This window comes from Epinephelus moara, chromosome 10, assembly GCF_006386435.1.
Source record: "Epinephelus moara isolate mb chromosome 10, YSFRI_EMoa_1.0, whole genome shotgun sequence".
NCBI lineage: Eukaryota > Metazoa > Chordata > Actinopteri > Perciformes > Serranidae > Epinephelus > Epinephelus moara.
The window spans coordinates 39,530,422-39,545,263 of NC_065515.1; the positions used below are offsets into that span (position 1 = coordinate 39,530,422).

Below are 14,842 nucleotides of genomic sequence, written 5' to 3' on the forward strand. Positions count from 1 at the left end.
TGCAGCTAGATGGGCAAATGACTCCCTCCTGTGATGGAATCAAGTGGGTGAGAATGCAGTGATCTGATTTATCAAATAGATTTTGACTAGGGTTTTGCTCATTTGAGTAGAGTGAAATACAAAGCTTATGTCTGAACAGTGAATTACGCACAATAAACTTGAGTTGTCAGAACCTGATCGTGTGAGAGGATGTCATTGTAGCTCCTAATTTCTTTTGTTTGGTCACAGATTCAGCGTTCAAGATTCAGATTTGAAGTTCAAGATCCACATTTACAGTTTCACACTGCATGTTTGATACCAACCTTTTCTCTTCTCTTCTGGGCTCGTTTTATTTTTGTTATATTAGTAAAATGGATGTAGCAGTCCCTGTGATAGCCAGCATTAGCTGGTATAGCATATTCAGCAGGTTCCTGGCTGTGAAAGTTAAATCTCCACACTGCCTCTTCAGCTATAAGACTCTCTTCAGTGCCTAAATCTTTCCACTCAAACACTGATTTAATAAATTTTTGCCATCCTGTGTCTGTAAAAGGAGTGATTGGTCCATAATTCTGAATTATATGCATACAGCACTCCATTTCTTATGCTAATGTAATGCTAGCAAGCAAAAAATAGCAACAAAGATTAATCTAGTGGTGGGGAGGGTCGTTTTTATGACGTTTCATCATTTTGACAGATAAATGACAGGTGAAGTTCCCACGCAAGATAACAGACCTCAAATTTCTGAAATCAGATATGTTTATTTTGTATAAAGCTCACAGAGAAAATATACATGGTACCTACACAGACTGTTTAAAAAAGTCCTTAATGTGTAAAGACCAATTTACGTTATGTATTGAAGACATAAAAGAGACTTATTAGGCTATGTATGGCTCTACATGCAGCGCCAAGTTTTTTTTTCTTTTTTCCAAGCATCCCATTGGATGATAACTACAATCACATCATGCATGTCGGACCTCGAACGTAGCTGTCTGCTCTGTTTGCCGGAAAAAGGTAACGTGATAAAGTTACCGATCTACAAAAATGCGCAAGAAGTACCGGTGGCAACAATTTTCTTTTGATTTATTGAAAACTTAAGAAGTTGTCAACAAAAATCTGGGTCCTCCCCCGATAGGGATCGTTTAAGTACAAGGAATTGCGGCTTCGGCCCACCACCTATAACGGATGGCATTGTTTTTAAATTAGTAACATTATTTTTTCGTCATTCCTCTTTGAACACAGGTATGTTGTCCATGTGGACTCAAGGATGAACTGACTAGAATTTGGTGGTCAAAAGTCACTGTGACTTCACAAACTTGTTTTTGGACATAACTCAAGACACTAATTATGGCATTATTTCACAGACATGTCTAATAGAATAAATTGAAAGTGATGACACTTCATATCCAAAAGGTCAAAGGTCAACTTTACTGTGATGTTATAATGTTCTGCAAAAAACACTTCTGGCCATTATTCAACAGCATAACTCAAAAACAGAGGAGAAGACATTTGGTCAGATACTGAATTGATGACACTAATCTTGGGTGTCCATCTTGAAAATGTTGATAGATCTTCTGTGCTGCCAGGTTGAAGATGTGTGTGAAGCATCTACTGTATGTTTTAGAATTTGTAGCTTCTCTGCAGCAACACCCATATTTAAAGCAATGTCTACTGTCATGTGAGTCTGGACCAACCTCTGAGGCTGAGAAATAAAGCCAATGTGGCTGTGGCAAAAACTGCAGTTTATCAAATGTCCATTTGAGGCTGGTTCCAAAACAGAGTCGGTCTCCATAGATCCCCATGTTAAAATGCCCAAATTTACAGCAGAAATAAACATGTTTACAGCCTGGTACAAAAAACAGTTTTGGTCTCTATAGCTAATTTCAACATTCATGACAACTGTGCGTTGTCATGAATGTTTTATATAGCACACCTGCTACATTTTATTAAGGCCCAGAGTTACACATATATAAGGGCAGGGCGGCTTGAGTGCCAGGCTGTCTGCGCACAGTGTCCCACTTCCCATCAGATCCACCCCTCGCTCTTTCACAGCTCCATCCTCTTGTCCAAATATGGCCACATCTGGCTCCAAACCGAGATGGCAAGGACCAAAATGCTTAACTCGAGGCTTCAAACTGGCAGTCCACAAACCAATGAGTGGCATCACAGTAGCTACAGTCTGGACAGACATATGTAAACTGCGATTGACTAGTTGGCAAAGGTATACAATGAGAGTAAGCTAAGATGGTAATTCTAGTTCTTTATTTTTCATATGAAACACTTTTTATCACACACACTTTAACTTTAACTTAACTGCTTGTTGCCATTTGATGTGAAAATACCAGAGGTACATCATTAGAGTCATTACAGTCACACGTTTACTATCTTCTCCACAGTTAGATGTTAAATATCAGTTTCATCTCCATGTGCCTGCTACAGAGAAAGACTCAGGACATACGATACCTTTGCTTAGCATACAGACAGAAAGAAGGGGGGGACTGCTAGCCTAGCTCTATCAAAAAATTAGAACTACACCTTCTATCAGCTCCAAAGCTGTCTGCTTTACACATTTAATTCATCTTATTGAACGGGTGTAAATAGAGATGCAAAATTGTTGGCATTGTGGTTTCAGCAACATGCAGCTTTGGAGCAATTTGTTGCTGCTTTCATATTTACATGTTGTTTACATGTCCACCTCAACTACAAGACAATGAGAATACTTAAGTTTCTCACTTATCCATGAAGTATCTCTCCTGTGCTTTCTGAATATCACCAACTATAAATAGACCTCAGGCCAGCTTCAGATTAATCCTCAGAGGGTATGCTTCCATCTTTCTACGCACAGTTGCCAGATGATAATTTATGCTGGGGGGTTTAATAGATTTATTTTTATTCTGAGGTCGCTCACAGTCCTAATAACATCAAGAGGGTTTAATAATGCGTGCCTCACTTGAAAAAGTACAAGATGAAAATAATATCTTTATTTGTATTCCTGTCATTCTCAAAACACAAGGGTCAAATTAAATAGGAAATCAAAACAGGTCCACCCAAAAAGAGTTAAAATAAACCAGATTTTGTTTGAAGAATAAATCAGAATATGTAGACACTAAAAAGATGTTGGGCTTTTAGCAAAATATATTGTGGCCACCTAAAAGCCCAATATTGCAGTTTAATTTGTAGTAATGTAATTAACGTATCTGTTTGGGAATTGGCTTTGCTAAAGGATCATATTAACAGACCTGACACGGGCCTTAAGGTTGTCCTGTTACCTCATCTTGAGGCCTGTGTTGAACAGGGACCCTGTATCAGCATGTTATATTATGATGCTTAGCATTTAAATATTGTACTTACATGTTGCATATTCCTGAATCAATTTGAGTTTAATTAAATTAAATTCCCTCACAGCAAACCTGGGGCCATGTAGAGTTGCACATTGCAGACAGAGTTGAAGAGCGGGGGTTTAACAGGAGCCCAGCAGCTCATTCTTGCCTCAGGGCCCCAGAGCAGGTTAATCCAGCCATGTGTGTTCAAGTACAATGCACAAGTGTGCACGATGAAAAATGTGTAAATGCCCAAAATACTGATGGTGTGCAGTTTTGACTCTCTCATCATTAACAATGAAGTTATCAGGGCTTTAGCTGTTAGATAACCTCACCTTTTACCGTCTGCGTTTATTTAACATATTTCTAATCACTTCGTAAGACTTATTAATATATCGTAAAACTTATATTAATAGCCTAGTCCCAATTAAACACCCAGTCTTTTTTACTAGCCCAATGTGACTACACATTTTGACCAATAAAGGCCTGTCTTAATTAGAAGCCTGGTCTGGTTGCCAAGCAGTTCCTTGTTATAGAAGCTTCACAGATTGCACATACAAATATAAATGTTTAAACTTTTGTCAATATGGAGATGCTTAACATCGTTAGCTCAATTTCCTTTCACTGAAACCATGAGCATCAGAGACGACCCTAAGTCATTCAGATTAAACAGCATGACGAAAAAAAAAAGTGGTGACTCCCTTCCTCCGAAGCTGTTATGAAGTCAGAATATGTGTCCATTCCTCGATTACCCAGTAAGTTATAGTCCTTTAGCCTGTAAGCGTCCACTGATCAAAAGACTCAAAGGTGTTTTTCATAAAATAATTCAAATTTATGAATAATGTTTTGAGACAAAGATAATGTTGTGTTATCCTTGGGTGCCATTAAACAAGTGTCATAACGTAACACATAACTGATATGTTATTCGATGCCTAAGTTTTATACATGTAATATTCATACTGGTTCAAACAAACGGTTTGATTTTATTTCCCGATCTTTGATGAGCAACAGTTCTGTGTTAAAAGGAATTAAAGGGCCTCTCCCATAGAGATGCCTGTATCACATATAGGTCTTATAGCTCTTCATCTTGTTTCTTTAGTGCTGCCGCAGTTTTATCTTGAGTTTTAAAATGTTTCAATTTCTATTTGCTGTTTTTATTTGTTTTCTTTTTTCATTTTTGTCCCCAGCAAGACTTTAGACAAGAATGTTGCTTTTGTTAGCCTATATGCTTTTAAGCCCTGCTAATGTGAGACCCCAAATACACTATATTTCTATATTTCTTTATTTACTTGTGTGTTTTATTTGCTTTTTTTCTTAACATAATTGACCATACTGACATACAAAAATTAAAAGAAGAAGAAGAAGAAGAAGAAATGATAGTAAGAATATATTGAAATCAGTATTTTCATTTGAGCATGTATGTAGAGTCAGCAGGAAGAGGCGGAAAACAGACAGAAAATAAGATAAGATATAATAAGTAGGAAATAATCTTAAAGAAAGTAAATAAATCTTGTCGTCTTATTTTGAAAGGGGCTGCAACATTTTATGTACAAATTGACATACTGTTATTATATTGTCCAAATGTCACATTCTTTCTTTCTGGATTTATCACTCAGTCTCACAAAGGCAGAGGAAAGTTGAGGCTTGCAGCTCTCCCTGCTCTGTACACCTTGTACCAAAATGTTCTCTGCAGCTCCAAACTGGAAAACTGGAAACATGCGCACCTGATGACACAGCAGTCTGCCGCTGTCTGCTGCTGCGTCATCTGCGCAACACACATCGAGCTAGACTGCACTGCTCTCCCATCATCCACCTCTAAGTCTCATCCCTCCATCTTCTATTTTTATTTTAATTATTTATTTTTCTTTCCTAAAATGCGAGCCCAGCAGTGCGCAGGGATACATGCAGCGACTTTTCCAGGTCACAGAGTTGTTACATAATTCATCACCTCTCTGCAGCTTCTGAACATCCAACACTCCCTCTCATCCTCGTGTAACATAACAACATCAACTCATATTAAAAGTCCAAATCATAATCGCAGCAGAGGCTTAGAGCATCATAACCGGGGTTACGCGGTGTTTTGCTGCAGCTGCGGTGCGCCGCACCGACCTGTCCCGTCTCCGCCGCTGGCTGGCATAATTTGCAGACAGCAGGAGGAAGAGGAGGAGGAGGAGGAGGGAGGAGGGGTTTACTGACATCAGCACTGCCGCTCACTACAGCACCAAACAGGCTGCCTGTCTGCTGGACCAGCCACGCCATCCATTTATCCTGACGGGCTTCATGGATGTCTGGGCTCGCACTGCGGGGTTCAGGTAGTGTCGAAGCGGGCAGTTCGCGCACCGAGGCACCGAGGGTGGACAAGGGCTCGTCCGGGCTGTTTGAGCGGTGAGTTTGCGGTGTGTTTAAGGGCGGCAGCAGCAGACAGTAGGGCAGACTGGCGCAGGGCGAGTTTAGTCGGGCACGCTGTCTGTCTGAAGTTGATATTCGCCTAGTCACGCTTCTTGTAACTGATAGTCTCAGCGTCTTTCTGCCAGTGTGCTAAGCAGGGTGCAGCGGGATTTTTTCCACTGTATTATCATTATAATATTCCTACTTTGGTGTCATATTTACTTACTTATGCTGAAACTTTGACCATGCTTTTCTCTACATGCATCTCTGACATTAAATTAATATTGATTCATATCAATATTTTCTTGTATTTAAATCCTAATAACTGTCTAAAAGTGTGTGATGTTAACCTCAGAACTTAATTTTAAGTTTGCAGGAGCGTCTGTCTGCTTCAGAAGGCTGCGCAGACAATAAAGGAGAGGCAGCAGCAGCAGCAGCAGCAGCAGAGTGCACACAGGGACGCCCTGAATAAGAAGCCAAATTCTGCACTGCAGTGGATTTCCTCAGGTGTGTGTGTACGTGTGTGAGTGTGTAGAAGTGTGTGTGGGTGTCTGACTTTAGTAGACTCAGAATAGCCTCTGTACACTTTTTCTCATTAACATCGGAAGAACCTGCAGAAGCTTTGGGGCATCGTCTGGAGGTCGCCCCGTCCTAGAAAACTGTGCCATCCTCCAGTTTTCAGACCATCCAGCCTACCCCTCTCCGCTCCCTCCTCTTTTCTTTTCCCATCACAGGCACAGTGTGGTGGCTGGTCAGTCTGTCTGTCCATTCAGATCATACAGACCTGCAGGCCTTCAGACTGGAGAGCTGTGACTGACGGGTGGATTCATACTGTGGATTTTTAAAGTACTGCATGGATAGTTAAACCAATCTGCAGTATTAAAGCAAAGACCCGCTGACTGTTCAATTCAGTGTCACTGCACTCGGAGGACAAATATTTTCGGATTAAGAAGGTTGGACCTGCTCTTCATGGGGTTGTAGGACTAAATAAAGTGTCGAATTCCACCTCAGGGATCAGATTTTTACCATTTTCACTGTGTCAACCAAGTCAGCACGACACAGCAAATCTCAGGCGCCCTCACAGGTTTCCCAGGTTTAGGTTGACTTCCAGTTTCTCCTCAGGGATTTTTAACTAACAGAGTTTGCGTTTGGTATTTTTCAAGCCGTTGATTTCAGTTTTAACACAGCAAATCTCAGGCAACATCTATATTTTTGGCTTTTAGAACAACCCTATAAACTGTTGTTGCCATGGCATCTGACAGTTTCCAGTACCGGGCACTCTTTGAGTACAAGCGAGAGCGTGGTGATGACATCAGCCTCCAGCCAGGTGACCTGCTCACCGTCCCCAAGGCCTCGCTGATGTCGGTGGCAGGGCTGGACTACCAGGACGGGGACGAGCGGAGCCCCAAAGGCTGGCTGCACGGCACCAACGAGAGGACCAAGGACAAGGGAGACTTTCCAGGGACTTTTGTGGAGTACGTTGGGGTGGTGAGGGTTGGCCCTCCTGCGGCTAAATCCTGGCCCAGGCCTGTACCACCAACCCCTGGGGGGGTGCAGACCGCTGTGGGGGCTCAGCCTCCTGGAGCAGCTGTTGCTTCAGGTGAGTGCTGCCCACACAGACACCACCAAACACATCATGAGAACATTTGGGTTCTCCTTTTGGATCTTTGTGCTATCTTATCAGTTGGATTGTAACCAACAGGGCTGTGTTTTTATGAAATCCACATGAAGAGAACAAAAACACAACATTCAGTCAGTTTTTTGGCTCTAAAACCTGATGTTAAACTTCAGTATGTGTCTAGTACGGATGTAAGCTGCTCTGCCAAGACTATTTTGTGTGTGATGGTATTGGTATTGACTGTCTGCTTCATTTGCTCTCAAGCATATTGATGCTGTAAGTTTACTTGATCTGTCTGAGAGTAAAATTGCTGTGTAACCTGAACTTGAGTTCTGGGTTGAAGATGGACAAACATTTTGAAATGAAATGAAATGTTAAGCTCAAAACTCTGCAGGTTAGTACTTTTTCTACTCTGTCTGTGGTTGTATGTGGGTCTTTCAGGGCTGGCCTCAGGGTTTCAATGACCCAATGTGAGATTTTGCTTTGGGTGACCCCTCTGCATCTCCATCACCTTTACACCTTTACAGAACCATCACACTGACACTAAAGTTTTGTGTGCATCATGGTGAGGCCATAGATGGTTCCCTTGTGTGGCTTTGCTGCCGTCCTCGATCTCATTTAAACAACATCAGATAATTTTCTCTCACCAATCAAAACAAAAGCCATACTTGTTACCCATTCATAAGCATCAAAGAACCTTTAAGGACTCACAAGTTTACCTGAAACTTGCAACAGCAATCATTTGTGGGACTTTGCCACTATTGGCAACCTGTGTGTAAGCAGTGCTTGCAAATCATTTGTGTAGGTACCTATAGTGCGAGTGGCAATTCATGCTTTGAGTATGAGGTGCATTTAACCTGAAAAGTGACAACATCAAGTGTACTTTTAATGCCAATGTTCATACTAGAATTATTCCATTTTTTTAGTGTGGTCTTGACAGGCTGTAGGCCTATTATTCCTCAATGTGGTGCACAACAGAGGTGAAGGAGCTAAAGCAGATAATATGTACTAAGCTGTTCTTTTTGTACAACAGTTAAATGGTTGATTCAGCAAAAAATCTCTATGGAATCTGGAGTTCTGCTTTCACCCCAGTATAATGGAAGTGAAAGAACTTTGTTGAAAATGCTCACAGTACTAAAATATGACGGGAATATTATCCCATTTTTCACCAAATTACCCCTGGTTCTTGAACTTGTTCTGTTCAGCTTTCTTGGAAGCTTGGTGCTATCTAGTGAACCAGCCCATGTTTCCACCAGTCTTGAGCAGAACCATTAAAATCAAGCATTGCACGCTCTTTTTTTTTTACCAACAATTTCTCATTTGACATTTGAAGTGCACATCTTACATCCTGGACAAATAAAACCAAACTAAAATGTAGATGCCACTAGATGCCTTTTTTGTAATTTGGGTGAAACAGCACTTTAATCACATTTACCTTTTGAATACAAGCCACAAATATAGAGCACTATCAACTAGGGGTTTAAATCACCAGTTTCATCACGATAAGATATTATATTGATTGTTTGGACAACAATACGATATTTTCTGATATTTCAAAGTCGGGGTCTGCGATCGATATAAGGCAGTATTAAATGCCCATTTAACACAGTCTGTTACAGAAGACGACGCCACCCCTTTCTTTTTGACTTTTGGCCATAAAACACATGCATTACACATAAATAATAAGTACAATAAAGTTTACTTTAAACTGGCTCCACTAACACAAATAAAAAGACAAATGGCATAAGTTAACCTTCAGGGCTTTCTGTCAGAGAGATCTTTCCAGAAGTCTTTTCATTTTAACCCAAACCATCATCTTTTTCATAAAACTTCAGGAATATCTGGCTTAAAGCCCTGAAGACAAACTTCTCCAAACAGCCATAAAGCACAGATTAACACCAAGATCATTCAACAAAAGTATCAAATTCAGCTCACTAATAACTGTAAAGATTCAGAGACAAAACAATTGTTTTTTGCTAATCCCTCATCATTAGCTTAAGCATGTTTACACTGCATAAACTAGCCTACATTTTTCCTCTTCTCATAGCTTAACAAATTACATGTTAGGTTATTATTTTTCTTACTCACCGGTGATTAAAGTCACTGCATCTCCTGACAGAACAGCATGTTTGAATTTTGGCCTGCATGCACAGTTTTCCAGCCTAATTTTGCTAAAGCAAGAAGTTGGCGAAGCGAAACGCTCGTCCAGGCAGGTAACGTTACGTTGTGATTTATTTCGTAACATCATTGCTAATGTACGGCATGTGCTGTCTGTTGACCTGTATTTTCTCTGAAATCCAAAATATTTCCACTGTGCTGATTTATTCCAGAGTAAATAACGTGGTCCTCATCGTCTTTCTCTTGGCTGCTTGCCATGTGCCTGCCGCTGTTTGACAGTGACATAGACTTTCAAAATAAAAGCCTATGCTAAAGCTGACGATATGCTGCGATGTTTTCACTTTGCATCAGTGATAATGGATCGTTGATCATTAAATCGATATATCGATCCAGATCAATGGATCGTTACACCCCTACTATCAACACTAGTATGTAGTGTAACCTCTTAGGTTCACCGCCTGCAGGCCTGTTCATCAGGCTGCTGATCTGCTGATAACATGCAGCTGTGGCTGCTGCTGAGCTGATCTGTCCTGATCCTCCAGCTCCAGTCCAGACAAACACCAGCCCCACATGAAACCCACCAGACCTATGTACTTCTCCTCCTCACTGGCTAAGGCTGTACTGTGTGTTAGTCTTCCGAAAAAAATTCTGTCGTAGCAAGTTGGGTTTGAATGATATTCTCTGCTCCTGCTCACACGTTATCATCATTGGCTTGATAGTTTTTTTCTCTCCTCTCTTCGTGCTCAGACTGTAATTGTAAATGTTGTGATGGCAGGTGCATATAAGGTCTCTCTGTTGGAGATTGCAGACTGGCCCACAATCTAACAGGAAATGCCGTTTCTTGGTGCTTTTACAGACTCAGGCCAAACAGCCATTGTTAACATGTCCTCTCTGAGGATTTCTCTTAAGGATCCATTTGGGAATCTGGCTGAATTTGGCCTTACTGGGACCTGAAAGCATGTTTCCCATTTGTTACAATTTAAGTCATATTTAAATAGCTTTGGTCATCTTATCCATCAGTTATAGACATTGTACTCAATAGACAGTTTGGGTGATATTTATCCATTTCTGCTCACAATTGTTTCCTCAGTTAGGTGAGTTTAAAGTGCTAGATTGAGTCAGAGCTGAAACAGTTAAACAATCAACAGAAGTAATTGTTAAAGGCCAAATGTTACCCAGTTCTAGCTTCTAAAGTGTCAGGATGTGCTGCTCTTATTTGTATTTTTGCATATCTTTGGGTCCTTGGACTGTTTCTCAGATAAATCAAGCTATTTCATGACATTATCTTGTGCTGTAGGACATTTTTTCTGACATTTCATAGACCAAATGATTAATCGATGAAACGAGAAAATAATATGCAGATTAAATGATAATAAGAATAATCATTAGTTGTAGGCGTTGCTTGCTTATTACTTGTTTGATCATCTGACTGCTTGTGTATTTGACTTTTGACTGCTTTTTAGTAATGCTTCTTCTTTTTTTTTGATTTTGATTTGATTTTTATTCACACATCAAAATAATACCGATACCATTCAATAAATGCATCACAAATTTGGATGTGTGAAGGGGACACCCCAAGTAAGCTACCCAAAGCTTTTAGGAGGGGGCCCAACATAAAACACAAATAGAACATTAGACATAATACACTTCTTCTATACAGCTCAGCGATTAATCTGATGAGTAAAATGTTCACCTCATGATAGAAATGATGGCTAAACACAAGTTTTAATAGACTTAGACTTTTGTCAAATTCGGAATCACAATAATCATTCATTAGGCAGATCTCCAGACTAACTCTTCCACTGATAGCACTAGTTCTACAACTTTCTCAGTTTGTTGCACCCTTTTTTATAAATATTATTTTTATTTACAAAAAAAATCCAAAAAAAATCCAATAGCCAATTAATAAATTATTTGAAATATGTAGTGCTTTGGCTCTAATGCTGCCAGCTCTCTGTCCGCAGTCACCCCTCTGTAGCCTCGCTCAATATCCCGGCTGATTGGTTACATGTCACGGGTAATAGCCTATCAACACTGAAGGCTGACATACCACAGACAGGCCAAGAGATGGTGAGGGGGCTAGGCTGTGTGTAGAACATATAAAGGTCTATTTTAAGGCAGATGTTACTGAAGTTGTAGTAAACATAAAAATCCTCTACACTGAAGTTGCAAAAAACACCCAGTGTCTCCTCTGGTAAAGTTCTGCTGTTAGTAATAATAGTTACTGGATGTATATTCATTTGTATGAGTAGGAGAACTGCAAGGAGAGGAAGAGGGAGGGAGGCTATGCCTGGACGTGGCGAAAGACGTGGCCAGATTATCATAGTTTCTAAAACTGCAGCACAGTGACGATACAGACATTTTATATACAAGACCTATATAACGCAAAGTCAGCATTCACTCTGTCACTGTCAGCAGAGACTTCGGTCTGCATCATGCACTCCCCTGACTGTTACCTGTGACCAGGTAAAATTTTAACTCATACACTCACAAAGAAAGTTTTCATATGTGACCATTTTGGTTGCAATCTCAAACCCTGTTAGGTGTGCTTGGACTGCTGTGTGTTGATAGGAAGCTACACCCTTCATGCTCCACCCTGTACTCCATGAACTGCTGCATGAACTCTGGGAGCAGTGGATAAATGACCGTATTTCCTATTTACTCTACAGTTTTCAGGAACACTCCCACACGTTGTGGCTCCCTGTTGACTCCCGATGTGATCCAGTAGCTCTCTTCAGTGTGTCCTCAGACTACTTTGATTGAATCAGAGTTTATGTTTATTATCTCTAATAGTATCACGTGGTAATGATTCCACTTAGAAGACTGTGTACATACTGTACACTAGCGTGCAAGCTGTGTGTATCTTTTGAGTGCAGTTGGATTTTTGATGATTTATTTAGGGCCGAGCAAAAACAGGCGGTAACGAGGATGAGAGGGACTTGGGCCCAAAATGTAAAAAGCATTGCGAAACAGGCTGCCCCACTTAAAAAGCTATTCTGAACCCTGCAGGCTTTGATTAGCGTTTTTACAGGGTTGGGGTGGTTAGCTCAATTTTAGCCTCGCTGCGGAGTGAGTTCAGATCGGCTGTGTTTATGGCTCTTCATTTGCTAAATAGGTCAGACGCAGAGCAACGTTCTCTCCTTCTTCCTCTGCCGCCTCTCGGCTCTCTTTAATTGTCTGCTCGTCTGTTTTATTGGAGTGGGTTTGGTCCCTCTTCTATAAATAACATCCATACTGCTCTGGGCCTCGGGTAAATATCTCATTTCTATATGTCTCTGCTCGCCATGCTGATGCTTTTAGTTACAGCATGTGTGCTAGTTGAGCCACTTGTCCCTCCCTCCTCTCCTCTCTTCCATCCATCCATCCATCCATCCATCCATCCATCTTGCAGCCACACAAGGCTGTATTTGTCCTGAATAATTGATTGGCTGGTACACTGTTGGCCTGACAGGCCACATTCCTGCAGTCACAAATCACCAGTAGCAGCAGTGGTGTAGCAGCAGCAGCAGCAGCAGCAGCACAGGGAGGCCTGCGCAGAGGGACGCTAACTGATTTGCATCCTCCATCACTGCTGACACTCCGGCACGCCCTGCTCTGTTTCAGCATTTTGTTTGGAACAGCACTGCTCAGGGTTTTCTATTTTTCTGGGAAAGGGATTGATCAGGGATCACTGGTCAATTCAGACTAAGTGAGGCTGCATTTGACCATAGATGAATGTCACAGCAACATTTCTTTTTATTGACAATGATTCAACTCACTTTGTGCAAGTTAAAGGATCACTGTAGATTATTGTTTTATTTTTTATTACTTTTAGCTCATAGTTTTTGTTTGACGGCAAATTTACAGCAGTCTTCGTTCCATTTCTGGACACTGTGTTTGTTTTAGTATTGTAAAACATAATCACAGTCACTTGTCCATCTAGGTTCACCCGGATGACATAGATTTACAATTTGTCAGCATGTCATTGCAGACAAATGCTGACTTTAAATAGTGTAGGAACCATGTCGAACCAGCACAAATCGACGCTACATTGGTCAGGTTTTGCAGCATTCCCATTGTGTCTTTAAGTCTGACTTTGCTGACCCTTTGTCAACAGTATGAGAACATTCAAAGACATCTTTCAAACCTTATTTATCAGGCAAAACTGAAACATTGGTAGCTAGTGATTACTACCAAATAAAATTCAGCTGTGAATTTATGACGTTCACTCATTGCTGTATGAATGAACATCATGGATTAACTGTTCTGAAACTATTTGAAAGGAGAGGGCAAAGTTGAAAAATAAGTTGCCTGAAGTTGCCCTTGTTGTCTTATTCTGTCTTTAATACTGCATCCTTTATTTCTCTTTCTACTTTGGCCTGCTGTGGCTCAGGAGGTATAGCGATTGTTAGGGCTGGGTACGGAAGTCTTTACTTTAAAGGGTACCGACTGAGTTACGTCAGTACTACCATGTACCGAGTACCGTTTTACATTAAAGCCTTTGGTGCCAGATATTCAGTACCTGAGAGCACATCTGGGTGAGAACGCTGGGTTTAGACAAGAGGAGGAGGTGCTGGAAATCGCACCGAAGTTTGGAAACCAGCAACAGAGTTCTGAGGCAGGCAATGGAGCTCTGCAGACGCTCTGTTGGTTTCCCTATTGCAGCAATAATTTCGGCATCTGGTCCATTTTATTTTCTATATTATTTTAGTAATAGCCTAGTATCACTGTTTGATGAGCAGACACACACACAAGCAACAGACAGACCAAGACAGAAGACTAGCTCTTTGTGTGATTAGAAAGGCGTAGAGGAGCAGAATTTCTCTTAAGTCAACTACATCAACCTTGCAGCTTGTTCAATAATTAAACTTTTTTGTTAATACAGAAAGAGTAGAGTATTTAAAAGAAGGGTACTGTTGGGTACTGGTACTGAATTCCAGGCACTTGTACCAGTATTGGTTTGAATGTGTATGGCACCCAACCCTAGCGCTCATCCACCAGTTGGACTGTTGCTGGTCCCCGCCCCCTGCACTCTACATGTCAAAGTGTCCTTTAAGGTACTGAACCCCAAATTGCTTCCCATTGCTGTGCCATTGCTGTGTGATTGCATGTGAATATTTATCTGATGAGCAGGTGGCACCTTGTAGGGTTGCCTTGGCCACAAGTGTATGAATGTGTGTGGTGTTTGTGTTGTGAAGCGCTTTGAGTGATTGCCAAGACTAGAAAGGTGCTATGTAATTAATATAGCCATTATACTATATTTACCATTTGCCATTCCTCTTCTCCCTGCTGTCTTTCCTTCCCTCTTCTTCCACTTGTTGTCCTGAACAGTTCAGTTCTCTCTCAGCAGCCGTGCTGATTAAATCAGGTGTGATACCTAATAGCTCTAACAGGGCTCATAGCGCTAATCAATGCGTAACACTATCTGACACCGTGCGATTGT

General features: G+C 41.0%; 1 protein-coding gene across 1 annotated transcript in view; it reads left to right on the plus strand.

The window, feature by feature from the left end:
* Nucleotides 1-5,520: 5,520 nt before the first annotated feature.
* LOC126396964 (phosphatidylinositol 3-kinase regulatory subunit alpha-like) overlaps nt 5,521-14,842 on the plus strand; it is a 169,172-nt gene continuing 159,850 nt past the window's right edge. Inside the window, exons 1-2 of the mRNA XM_050055371.1 lie at nt 5,521-5,681; nt 6,054-7,284. Of these exons, the coding sequence (XP_049911328.1) occupies nt 6,933-7,284 (352 nt within the window). The 5' untranslated portion in view covers nt 5,521-5,681; nt 6,054-6,932. The remainder of the gene's footprint in view (nt 5,682-6,053; nt 7,285-14,842) is intronic.